Source organism: Leucopleurus acutus, assembly GCF_964270905.1.
Source record: "Leucopleurus acutus genome assembly, chromosome: 18".
Taxonomy (NCBI): Eukaryota; Metazoa; Chordata; class Mammalia; order Artiodactyla; family Delphinidae; genus Leucopleurus; species Leucopleurus acutus.
In genome coordinates, this window is record NC_139160.1 from 21,066,478 (window position 1) to 21,079,119 (window position 12,642).

A 12,642-nucleotide genomic window follows, 5' to 3' on the forward strand; every position below is an offset into this window, starting at 1 on the left:
GTGTGTGGGGTAGAGGGTATGTGGGAAATCTCTGTACTTTCTGCTCCATTTTGCCGTGAGCCCGCAAGTGCTCAAAAAGAAAAACGAGAAAGAAAGCAGAGCAGCACGCGCGATTAGCGGCCCTCGCCTTCTCACATCTTTATTGCTTCTCTGAGTTGACCAGGCCACTCGTTCTGCTCTTGCACGGGCACCAGCTGGTGGAGGCGGGCGAAGCGACCACGGGAAGGCGGGCGATGCCGTTTGGTGGCCCAGCTCTGGGCTTCGGTGCGGCTCGGACGGGGAGCCTCAGACCCTGCTGGGCTTCTTGGGGTCTTTGTTCTTGGTCGGGATGAAGGCGTACAGCTCCTCGATGAGCAGCTCCATCCGGGCGGTGACCTCGGTCACCGTGTCGATGACCAGCTTCTGCTGGAGCTTCAGCTTGTTGTTCTCCCACAGCGCCTTGCTCTCCTGGAAAATGCGGTGCTCCTCGCGCAGCACGTGCAGCGCCCGGTTCTCCTCCTGCAGGAGCCGGTTCTCCTCGCGGAGGGCCTGCAGGGTCTGGTTCTCCTTCTGCAGCGCCTGCAGCGCCTGGCTCATCTCCCGCAGCAGCTCCAGGGACTGGCCGCCGTCGGGCAGGCCCGGGCCCGCCTTGCCCACCTCCTCCCTGGGCTGCCCCGACAGGTTGCTGAGCATCTCGTGCAGGGTCCGGAGCGTCTCGGAGTCCTCCTGCGGGGCCTGGGGGCCCTTGGGCTCCTCGAAGGGGGAGGAGAGGCCCACGCCCTGGTCCGGCAGCAGCCCGTGGGGCGCCTCATGGGGCGAGGGGACCGGTTTGATCTCGGTCGAGGCCGCCTTCTCGTCCGGCTGGGCCCAGTAGGCCTTTCTCTGCTCCAGCAGCTGCTGCAGGGCCCGGTTCTCCTCCCGGAGGAGCTGCAGGGTGCTGCTCTCCCGGCCGCCGTGCACCTGCAGGTCCGGGTCCTTCTTCGCCGCCTCCAGGGACGAGGCGTTGTCCTTGTGCAGCAGTGGCGAGGAGGCCCGGCCGTCCTCGCGGCCCAGCGCGGCCTGGTGCACCTCCCATAGGACCTGCAGGATCTTGCTTTCCTCGCGGAGCGTGCGGTTTTCCGCGCGCAAAAACTGGTTCTCCGCGCGCAAGGACTGGTTCTCGGCGCGCAGGGACTGGTTCTCCGTGCGCAGGGACTGGTTCTCCGTGCGCAGGGACTGGTTCTCCACGCGCAGGGACTGGTTCTCCGCGTGCAGGGACTTGTTCTCCTCCTGCCGCAGGCACTCCTTGGCCAGCCGCTTGTGGTGCAGCTTGTGGTGGAAGGACGAGGACGGGGAGAAGTAGGGGGACTGCAGGCGACAGTTCTCACTCACCCACCGCCCGTCCTGGAAGACGAACGTCTCGTCGCTGAGCTGCACGCGGGGAGGGTTGTAGTCCAGCTCCAGGTCCGCCTGGGAGGTGGGGCTTTCCATGGGGTCCAGGGGCACAGAGGGGAAGCGGTTCGGCAGGTAGGAGTGCTGGCTGACCGCCCGGCGGCTCAGCCTGGGCAGGGAGGTCCTGCCTGGCCCAGCGCGGGGTGGGGTACAAGTTGTGGAGCCTCAGGAAGAGCTCGGCTGTACCCCTCTGCGGGAGAGAACAGGGAAGCCCAGAGTTAGCGAAGGAGCTGACGCACCCGAGGCTGGCTGACCACATGAGAGGCCGGGAGACCCCACAAGAAACCCAGTCTGGAGGTCTGGACTGGCCACAGAGGGCGCTTTTGCACTTGGTCTCTTGGGTTCCTCGCGAGGAAATGACATCGGTCCTCCTTATTCGCGGTTCTATAAAGTCCCGCGAACACACAATTCGCGACTACTGTACCATTGCTCCAAAGAGACGCACGGCGTTAGGTTCCTGCTAGCCTCTGGTCACATTTTCCTCATCCAATCAATAAATAACTTTGTCTGCTGTTGAAAGACACCTTATTTTAAATGTACTTTTGATTCATTACATTGAACTTGCGGTCAACAGCACTGTGACTCATGCGGGAAGGAAGCTTACCTAGCAGGTGTTTTCTCTGTAAGGCACATCACATCACTGCTTTCTGGTGCTGAAGACGACTAGACAGCACTGCAGCGCTATGCTTGAGGGCCATTTTAGACAGAGAAACACCAACAAAAAGCACAAGAGTGTGAAAACAGTGACACTAAATAAACTGTGAAACGGACACTTTTACAGTCTGAGAGCTGAAACAAGAAGGCACCTCCAACTGGAAATGTGTGCATCAGGTAACTCAAATTTTTCATCATTCTGTGCATGTCTATGAATAATCATGAAAGTGAGACAAGTATTGATTTTGGGGCTGCAAACTAATTTTAGTGAAAAAAATTTAGGCAGATTCACAAATATGGAATCCATGAATAATGAGAATCAAGAATATATCATGGGGCTTCCCTGGTGGCGCAGTGGTTGAGAGTCCGCCTGCCGATGCAGGGGACGTGGGCTCGTGCCCCGGTCCGGGAAGATCCCACATGCCGCAGAGTGGCTGGGCCCGTGAGCCATGGCCGCTGAGCCTGCGCGTCCAGAGCCTGTGCTCCGCAACGGGAGAGGCCACAACAGTGAGAGGCCCATGTACCGCAAAAAAAAAAAAAAAAAAAAATATATCATGGAGGATAAAGGCATTGATATTGGAATCAACCAACTGTTTGAGTCCTCGCCCCATTATTTGATTAGTTACAAGAACATGGACAAATTATGTGAGCTTTAGTTACCACGCTTTCAAATTGGGGTAACTGCACCTACTGCCTTGCCTCATAGAAATATTTTAGGATAAAAGAGGTAATGTGTGAAAGCACTAAGCACGGGTTCTGGCACACTTCTGTCACCCTAGAGGAAGAATAAACACTGTCCTCCAGCCACCGGAGCTGTAGATGTGTACCCACAATTGGCATCACCCAACAGCCACTCACATTGTCCCAAATGGCAGTGCTACTGGTAAGTCCCACAGCCCCTTTAACACCAGCCAACATGGTGCTAAGCTTAAAACAGAGTCCAGCTGATAATTCTGGAAAGGAAGGGCACCATCACAGACATATCACCGAGCAATGGGAGTTCAACGTGTGGCAGTGAAGACATCAAAGGATACCGAGGAATTCATACAGAGGAATTCATGATGGTGGCCACGCACCTCAAAACCACCACATAAAAAGAGGATCGGAGCCACAGAGCTTAAACCCAGCAAACCACTGTCACACTCCTCAATATAGAAGAATAAGCTGAGTGCGTTTTAAATGCACATTTTGGAGCCTTTACTTACAAGTCTCATTCACTCATTCACTCATCCATCTGTATTTCTAACCAGCTCCCTCAGGTGATTCTGGCTCCCGGTGGTCAGAACTGCTCTGAGCCAGGTAGAATGCAGTTTGCTCAGCTGAGGGTTACACCAGGGCTGAAGGCCAAGGGGTCAAGACGGGGGTCACACAGATGCTCATCCTGGTTCTGTTGCTGATGGGCAGCGTGGAACTAGAGAGCTCTCACCCTCTCTGAGACCCAGATTTTCACTAGTACGAAAGAGAGTCAGACTCTGTGACCTTAAAGGCACCACCTTCCAACACTGAAAGTCAGCAAACTGTACCTGTCAAATGGAAATAATAACACGTGCCCCGCTTAGTTCACGACACCGTTGTGAGGATTAAATGAGATAATGAATGCAAAAGTGTTTTGAAAACTGCCAGGTGCCACGGAAATGTAAGAAACGTAAATGCAAGGTATTGTTACCAAGAAAAGGAGATTTCACTAATGGAGGAATTCTGAGATGAATTCAAAACGCAGTGAACAAGTGGGATGCATCCTGGAGAAGAGGTAACAATTGCAGCCATGAATTTAAATAAAAATAAGATCATGAGAGCTGCTTCTAAATACACCAAAAGCATTTCATCCAGGTACACTGCAAGGCTCTCCAAATATTAATTTCTCGTTTCTTAGGTTATTTTCAAAATTTTACAGATAGAGAAGATAGAAAACATGTCAGGTTATTCACATTATATACATAGGCATATAGAGATACATAATTTGTACAGTGTATAAAGTTGGTTAGAATTCTTTAAGACCCAAAGAGCTAGATAAATAGAAGGCATGATTCTATGCTATTAACTTTCCAATAAGCACGTCATTAACTTTGTAAGGTTGTGCTTAATCTTCCAGAGAGCAAAGGTGCAGGGACATTCTGCAATCAGAACCTTATTCATTTTAAATAAATCCAGCCTCCATGGTTATCATCCTTCTCAATGGGAGAAGCACAATGGCTCTTGTGGCTGAACCTGTGATCAGAATGAACCCCATTGTGAAGAGCCCAGACCGTTTCCTTATAAATTTAAGGTGCTTTGATCCCAGACTGGGAAGATTAGCCAAGGTCAATAAGGAGTAAATCTTGAGAGGTCCTCTTCATCCTCCAAGGATGAAGCACTACAGGACTCCGTCTCAGCAGTAATATCCTGCTCTTGAAGATGTTACTATGGAAAATGTAGTTTTAATCCATGATGGGCATACCCATCAAGAGAAAGAAAGGGAAGAAGTTTTGCGCTACTGAATTCATTTAATCTTCACAACACTGATTTAATAAGGTGTTATTATTCCCATTTTACAGATGGAGAAACTAAAACTCAGAGAAGTTAAATAACCAGCACCAGTTCACTCAGTAAGTCACAAATCCAGTTCTGGCTCCCTGAACTTATATATGTGAAGCACACATGTAGGAAATCTCCATGAATTAAGCAAAGGACTTTCACTACTTGGGGACTTTCTATTATGGAAAATTTCAAACGTACACAAAAAGAGAGATGATAGTCTAATAAATTTCCATGTACCCAGCTTCGGCAGTTATCAAATCAAGGGCACACCTGCTTCATCTATACCTTCATCCAATTCCAGAATCACTCCCCTGCCGCTGGGTTATTTCAAAGCAAAGTATAGACACTGTGCTGTTTTTTTTTTTTTTTTTAGGTTTTTTTGTTTGTTTGTTTGTTTTTTTGCCGTACGCGGGCCTCTCACCGCTGCGGCCTCTCCCGTTGTGGAGCACAGGCTCCGGACGCGCAGGCTCAGCGGCCACGGCTCACGGGCCCAGCCGCTCCGCGGCATTTGGGATCTTCCCGGACCGGGGCACGAACCCGTGTCCCCTGCATCGGCAGGCGGACTCCCAACCACCGCGCCACCAGGGAAGCCCCACTGTGCTGTTTTATCCATAAATACATCAATGCGTATTTTTTTTAACAAAACCACAATACCATTATCTTCCCTTTAAAATTTAACAATGATCCCTTAATATCAACAAATACTGATTCAGATTTCCCCAACTCTCTCATTTCTTTTTTTTTTTTTTTTTTTTTGCGGTACGCGGGCCTCTCGCTGTTGTGGCCTCTCCCGTTGCGGAGCACAGGCTCTGGACGCGCAGGCTCAGCGGCCATGGCTCACGGGCCCAGCCACTCTGCGGCATGTGGGATCTTCCCGGACCGGGGCACGAGCCCACGTCCCCTGCATCGGCAGGCGGACTCTCAACCACTGCGCCACCAGGGAAGCCCTCTCATTTCTTTTTTATGATTGATTTCTATCAGAAAGATAGTCTCCCTGATCCAGGTGAACAACCAAAGAGAAACCTCTGGTGCTTTATACCTGTTCATAGTATCCTTGATGGCCTTTAAATCACCCTACTCAGTCAACTGCCTTTATTTTATATCCATATCCTGAACTGGGTACCCAAGGGATTTTCAACTATCCCCTCAACATAAAGGCACTAAATAAAAACTTAACATGTGGGTGGCGGATCCCCAGCTATATAGACAATTTGGGTATTTGGGCCCTTGTCCTTACACATGCCATTGGGTGACCTCGGTTACATCCTCTAACCCTCTGACCTTGGTTTCCACTTCTGTATAATGAAAGGTCAGTAGCATTATCTCTAATATCCTCTTGTCTAACTTCCTCTGGTCGAAGGGATCCATGTTTATAAACTGGCATCACTGTGGCCCCAGCAGTCCTTTTTTATCAACCTAGCTGACATCGTGTCCCCTCCCTTAAATGACCAACACTTTCCAAGCAAGTCCTGCGCTGTCTCTGTTCCGTGCCCACGCACCTAATCCAGAAAATACTGATGGACTGATAGGTCTCCTTTACCTCCTTAACCAAGAGACCAAACGCTCCTCTTATGACTAAGTCCTTCTGTCCTTCCTCTTATCCCCAGACAGGACCCAGAAGGTGGCCAAGTCCAGCACTGCCTCATGGCCTAGTTTCTTAGATAAAACACTTAAATACTGTAAAAATTTTAATAGTCATATATTTATTTTAATGGGTATTGGGAAAATATACCTATATTATCAAACCCACAATCCTATGGATAGGATTTAGATGAAGCTAAAGTAGAGCAGCATCTTTTCTTTTTCTGAACATGAGACCATTTAAGGGAAAACACTAAATATACACGATTTCAGATACACCAAGAATCGTGCTTAAACTCTGGGAAGGGATTGAGGCAAGACAAATTCTTTCTTTCCCATATTTCCCTGATTCCAGTCAGACCTAGCTGGACCTATTAGTCCTCCAAGGAAATCTCTTTCTTGGCCTTGTGAAAACTTCTCACCCTAATCTATTCCCACTCTAAACATTCTTGCACCAAATCACATTTATGTCAATGAATCAACTAACATTAATTTGGCGTCTGTTCTCAGGGAACTTCCAATCAATTTGAAAATCAATGCATAGCAACCATTATTTCTTGGGGTAAGTGAGGGAGGTTGACGTGCAGCAAGCATTAATTCTGGCACTACAGTATGGGGAACAGGGGACTGGACATCATAAAACTGAAAAGGGTCCTGGGTCTGTGCTGTATGAGTGCATAGCCTTTACAAAATCACTTAATTTCTCTGCCTCAGTTTCCATAACTAGAAAATGTGGATGCTAGCATGATTCAGAGCCACCCCCTATGTTCGTGCAGGCTATACAATGCCCAGCTCTAGAGGGTGCCATTCACAACTGGTGTTGCAGTGCACAACCTGTGCAGCCATCCACAGCAGTTTTACTAACATCTGCCCTATTTATTTCAGACGCTTTGTTGTAGAGTTCAAAAATAAAAGGAGAATATGTGACATCTTCTTTGTTTATAGAGAGCTACAGACATGCAAGAATGGTTACTGTGAATTCAGAAAAGAAGTTGCTTAGCATTTCCTTCGATTGTATAGAGCAAGGAAAAGGAAGTAACACTGAATGACTATTATGTGATGATATGCTAACGGATTTCCATAGTCATAAGTAATATCTTACTGAAAAGAGCTACCATGGTTCCACCAAAGATCACATAGCCAGCAAGGGTTTAAAACCAGGATATCTGACTCCAAACTGCAGGCTCATTCTAGCTCTTCATAATGCCCAGATATTTTATTTTGCATGTGTGTTGATATCATTCCTTTGCAGTGATTCTCATACGTCTTGTCCCATCTTGTCCCCAGATGAATAAATTGTAATTATCTGAGCACAGTGACCCGTCCCTTACTTTTTTTGACATCCCTAGTCCTGGAAGTTAGAACAACACATTTCACATACACTGGAGGTGTGATGAGTCCTTGCCAATGCACTAATCAACCAAAGTGCACTGAAAGGTAAGGAGGAGATATCAGATTGAACTACACAAAACTGTTAACATTATACTATTTTGGGCGATTTTGGGTGATTTTTTATTTGGGCGATTTTTTATTTGGGTGATTTTGTTTACCTTAATATGTTTAGTCTATTTAGGAAAGCCGTATCCACATTTCAATTCACATTTTTAAACTGCAGAGCTGTTACATCATGGGGTTTTCCCCATGTCCATCTACACAGTCCCTAAAGGAAGCCGTCCTCTGCACACAAGCATGCTGGTGGTCCACACTGCCATCTTGAACCTATAATCCAATGAGACTAGAGGTCTTAAATTCCCAGTAGCTTTGGGCTTAAAAGTCCCATCTTTGACTGCTCTTGTGAAAGTCGCTTAACTTCTCTGAATGTCACCTCTAAAATGAATCCCCATGTAGCTGCTCTGCCCTGTTCCTGGTGGTGTTGTGAGACGCTAAGAAAGTGGTCAGTAAGCTGTCATAAAGACCAAACAGGGCCTCCCGGGCGGCCCAGTGGTTAAGACTCCTCACTTCCAATGCAGGGGGAGCGGGTTCGATCCCTGCTCGGGGAATTAACATCCCACATGCTGCGGAGCCAAAAGATTTTTAAAAAGACCAAACAGATGGCCAGCTCTACTAGTAAAGCTTAAACGTTCCTGGCCCAAAACACTCTAGCAAATGCTGAATGTATTTCTTTACAAAAGGACTTTGCAAAAAGTGAGCATCTGACAAGCAAACCCTCGAGGTAAAACATCCCAGGCCCCCTTAGCCAATGTCTGAAGCCAGCTCCTTCTTGGTGGGTCTCCTCAACCAGTGGTATCGCTGGGTTGGTTTCATGGGCTAAACTAATCTGTCCTTGGTGTCGTTGAGCCCCACCAAGAGGTCTGGGCCAAGAAAAAGCGCCTGGAACACCCCCGAAAGTTCTCTTCAGCCTAGGAGGCGGAGTCTACAGCAGCCTGATTCAAGCCCCCAAAGAAGCCTGGCCTGGTTTCCCCATGAAGGAAAGGATGGTCTCTTCCTTGACCTGTGGGAAATGCCCTCACATGTGGATGCAGACCCAGTAGGTGGGAGAGGAAGAGGGGGGCTTCCTCATGAAAGAACAGGATATGAGAAAGGATGCAGGAGGGGAAGACAAATGGCCATGGCGCTCATCACACCTTGCGTCTGGCTTTGCTAGGAAGGTGACCAAGAGACTCTGCCCTCAGGGGCAATGTGCTCCCACGTGTGACCTAAGTAAGATGCATTAGTGCTGAGGATCCAGGAAGGGCCCTGGGCACCAACATCTCCCTCATCGGTGCCTGAATCCCACCTATGGTTGGGAATCCGTCCTTAACAACAGGCCTGGCCTTCTCCCTGGCATCTCCTTTTTTTGTGGGCCTCTCATTGTCACAGCCTCTCCCGTTGTGGAGCACAGGCTCCAGACACGCAGGCTCAGTAGTTGCGGCTCACGGGCCTCGTTGCTCCGCGGCATGTGGGATCTTCCGAGACCAGAGCTCGAACCCGTATCCCCTGCATTAGCAGGCAGACTCTCAACCACTGAGCCACCCGGGAAGCCGTGGCATCTCCTTTTTAAATGCATTTGGTCCTAGAAGGAAAATGCATGAAATCACCAACTATGTGCTTCTGTCAGATCACCAGCCTTGTGCGTGGCAAGTGGAGACCGTGGAGGAGGAAAAGCCAGTGGAAGGGCGGGCAGGGCAAAGGCAAAGGAGAGGTGATAAGACCAAAGTCTCTCTCTGATGCTAAGGGGTGTCTAAGGACCAGGACTCTGAGGGGGACCTTCTGGGCTGGAATTTCTGTGGCTGCTGGCCTCCCATCTAAATAGTTCAGCAACAGGGCTAGACAATGACTAGCCAGTTTAGCTGACATGCACTGAGGTTCTCTCCACTCCTGGAGAAGTATGGCTACCACAGACCAGAAGAGACGTCCAAATGCTCCCAGCAGACGTCAAGCCTGTTGACCAAGATTTTTAAAGCCCTACTTTGCCAGCATTACTGAGGGTTACGGTCAGAGAACATTCAACCATCTGGGGTTACTTTTCAAACACGTGAAGCTGAGAGGCCCAGGATGCTGGAAGGAAAAGCCAGATCTGCCACTAATTTTCAGACCAGGTTGACAAGGTTGAGTGTCTCATTATCATACTTTTAAATTAACTCCGTTCCGAGCACCATGAGAAAGTCAACGTTGGTTTTAAGAAATGCCAACAGGTAAGAGGATAATTCACAGGTTAGTGTGACTGATTTTGATAGAATCATAACACTAACAGCAAAGAGGATGAAGATGTCGTCTGTCATGTGTCTGGTAGTTTCAGCTAATTGTTTAACGCACAATCTTCTGAAATCTTCCTCCTAACACTTATTCAAATTGGTAGAGATACAGGCATTGTTGGTGGATTCCATAGCTTCTGAAGAACAAACCCAAACAAAGGGGACTGAGAAAAGGCAACAGCGAGGGATGAGGGGGGCCCTGGAGGGTGCTGTGGGAGCTCATTCTGACCTGGTATAGATCCTTCATTAATGATCTCACAGGAAACAGTGCCTTTATGAAACTCACAGATAGCGCTCACTGGGGAAATGGGAATGCTGGCGAGAACTGAATCATTATGCACAAAAGGAACCAGGAGGGCAGACAGCTTGGGCAGGAAGTAACATCGATGGCTGGCGAGTTAATGTGTTGGAGGGAAATAGACCAGAAAACACAAATGTTTAATGTGAGGAAGAAAAACTGGAAATCAGTAAGACCTGCAAAGACCTAAGGGTGAAACAAATAGTGAACCATAGGCATGTGCAATGGAAATGAGAAGCGCCAGGCATGACTGGGAGCTGGGAGGCCAGAGGTACTTTCTGGAGACACAGAGCTGCTGCTGCAATCCCCTTCCCAAAGGAATGGGCTCAGCATCAAAACGAAGCAGAATGTGGCAGATACACGCAGGGAGCTCACGGTAGGCGGTGAAGATGGGCGGAGAAGAGGCACCATCTCTTAAGAGCAAGGGAAGAAGCAGGTGGCATGTGCCCAGCTTGCGGCATAGCAGAGGAAGTGGGCACTGACCTGGCTTCAAGCCTTTAACTCCAGCTCTGACATTACTAGTGGGCTTCCTAGGGTTCCCAGTTCCCGTTCCTATACAATCTCTCCCTCGCACTGCACGGCCCAGTGCCGCCACATGATCAAATCAGGGCTCAATCTTCCTTCCTCCCCTTGTTTTTTGTTTTGTTTTGTTTTTGTTTGTTTGTTTGGCCACACCATGCAGCATGCGGGATCTCAGTTCCCTGACCAGGGATCGAACCTGTGCCCCCTGCAGTGGACGTGCAGAGTCTTAACCACTGGACCGCCAGAGAAGTCCTCATTTGGGGAGGTCCAGTCAGCACACTGGTCCCTCTCACAGCTCTAGTGATGGCCCAGTTCAGATCATCTAAACTTATAGATGCCCCCTTCACCCCAAGCATCAGCCTAGAGTACCCTGCCAGGTGTCTGGAACCTGCCGCAGGACTTGTGCCCCCTTGGCAGGTATACCCATGAGACACATCTGCCCATGTGCCCAGGCAGCAGGTGTCCTCTAATTTCATGCTCTCCAAGATCCCAGGATGCCCACTGGCGATCAATCCTGTTCCTACACGTCCCTGGACAGAGCTTTCAGATAGTTACCTCTGCACTGGATTCCTCCACTCTACATTTCAGACCCTCTGGTTGCACCACCATGATCCTCCAAGAGGGTCTTGGGTGACTCTGGAGAAGCAAGGCTGCCCCCTTTGTGACACAGCAGTAGGAACAATCCAATCAGGAGGACCCCTCCCAGGAAACCAGCCTGTCATCCGTTCATTGACCTCCATTCTGAACCCCCCAGGCCCACCCCTCTTACACTCTCTCTGTCTTTGGTATACAGCAGGCCTTCATTCTCTTGACCCCTCCGCATGACCCTGTACCCCTCAGCCCACATCCTAGGTTCATGGATTCAGTCGTATGCTTTTGACTGCAAGTCTCAGTTCTAATTCTGCCCCCATAAATCCAGAGTAGTTGTACAACAGCAAGCACCAAAAGATCTAATTTTGAGAAAATTGGCTTATTTCCGAGAGTCACAGAAACTTCAAGTGGTAGAGCTGGAAGGTCTTCCCAGATCACCTAACCCACCCCGCTCATTCAAGGGATGAGAAACCCAAGACGCTGAGTGACTAAGTGGCCTCCCCCAGGTACACAGCTGGCTGGCGGCTGACCTAGAACTAGAATCTGAGGCCCTGACTACTCTGCTCCTTCTATGACATCCTGCTAGAGTTTTGACAGAGGAGGGCTATTCTGGCTAAAACTGAGAGGTTGCATCCTTCTGTGATTATCCCTACCTGAGGTAGGACCACACTGATTGGAATTTCTAGGCTTTCAGATCTGGTGTCTCTTTTTCTTGTAAAATTTGGCCTCAAGTGCTGTGGAAAAGAGGAAATAAGTAGATTTCTGCTTCCCAGCCCATCCTCTGGACCTCAACTTCTCACCTGAAAAACAGAGGACTTTTTACTACTCACTTATCCCCTCTTGTTAATTATGTACATTATGAAAATCTGAGTCTGAAAGAATGTGAAGATGATATCTGATAGGATGCTTTATCAGTCTCTGAACAGAAATTAAGACAGGTATTACAGTTGATGGGAAAGCTTTCTGGAAGTGTGTGGAGCAGAGATACCGATACCTACTACCTTTTCTAAAATGATTATTTCTATCTCAAGTAAAAAGCCATACCAATGTTAGGTGCCAGGTGTAGGTCCCATGCAGAAGTTGGTCACCAAAACACTTAGAACATTCCAGGGGTGACATCACAAAACAATATGATGTTTTGCATGGCTCATGGTCGCTCTCTGAGCATCACAGGTGGGAATGAGGCATCTGATGGTCAGCAAGAGCTCACCCTGGTTGTGTCCACATGGCCGGTCAAGGTCGGTGTGACACACAATAGCCCAAACACGGGCCCCCTGTCTGGTCATCCTGGCTGACATTTACATCCCCACTGCCAGGCTGGGCCGAGACCCCTATCCTCTCTCCAGGGGTGGCATCTTCTACTTGGATTACTCA

General features: G+C 48.9%; 1 protein-coding gene across 1 annotated transcript; it reads right to left on the reverse strand.

The window, feature by feature from the left end:
- Positions 1–285: 285 nt before the first annotated feature.
- Positions 286–12,387, reverse strand: CBY2 (chibby family member 2; the record flags this gene model as incomplete). Its single annotated transcript, XM_082859235.1, is given in 5 exon segments — positions 286–1,101; positions 1,207–1,533; positions 1,535–1,600; positions 11,922–12,002; positions 12,313–12,387. Coding segments are annotated over 5 exon segments (1,365 nt in total).
- Positions 12,388–12,642: the final 255 nt, after the last annotated feature.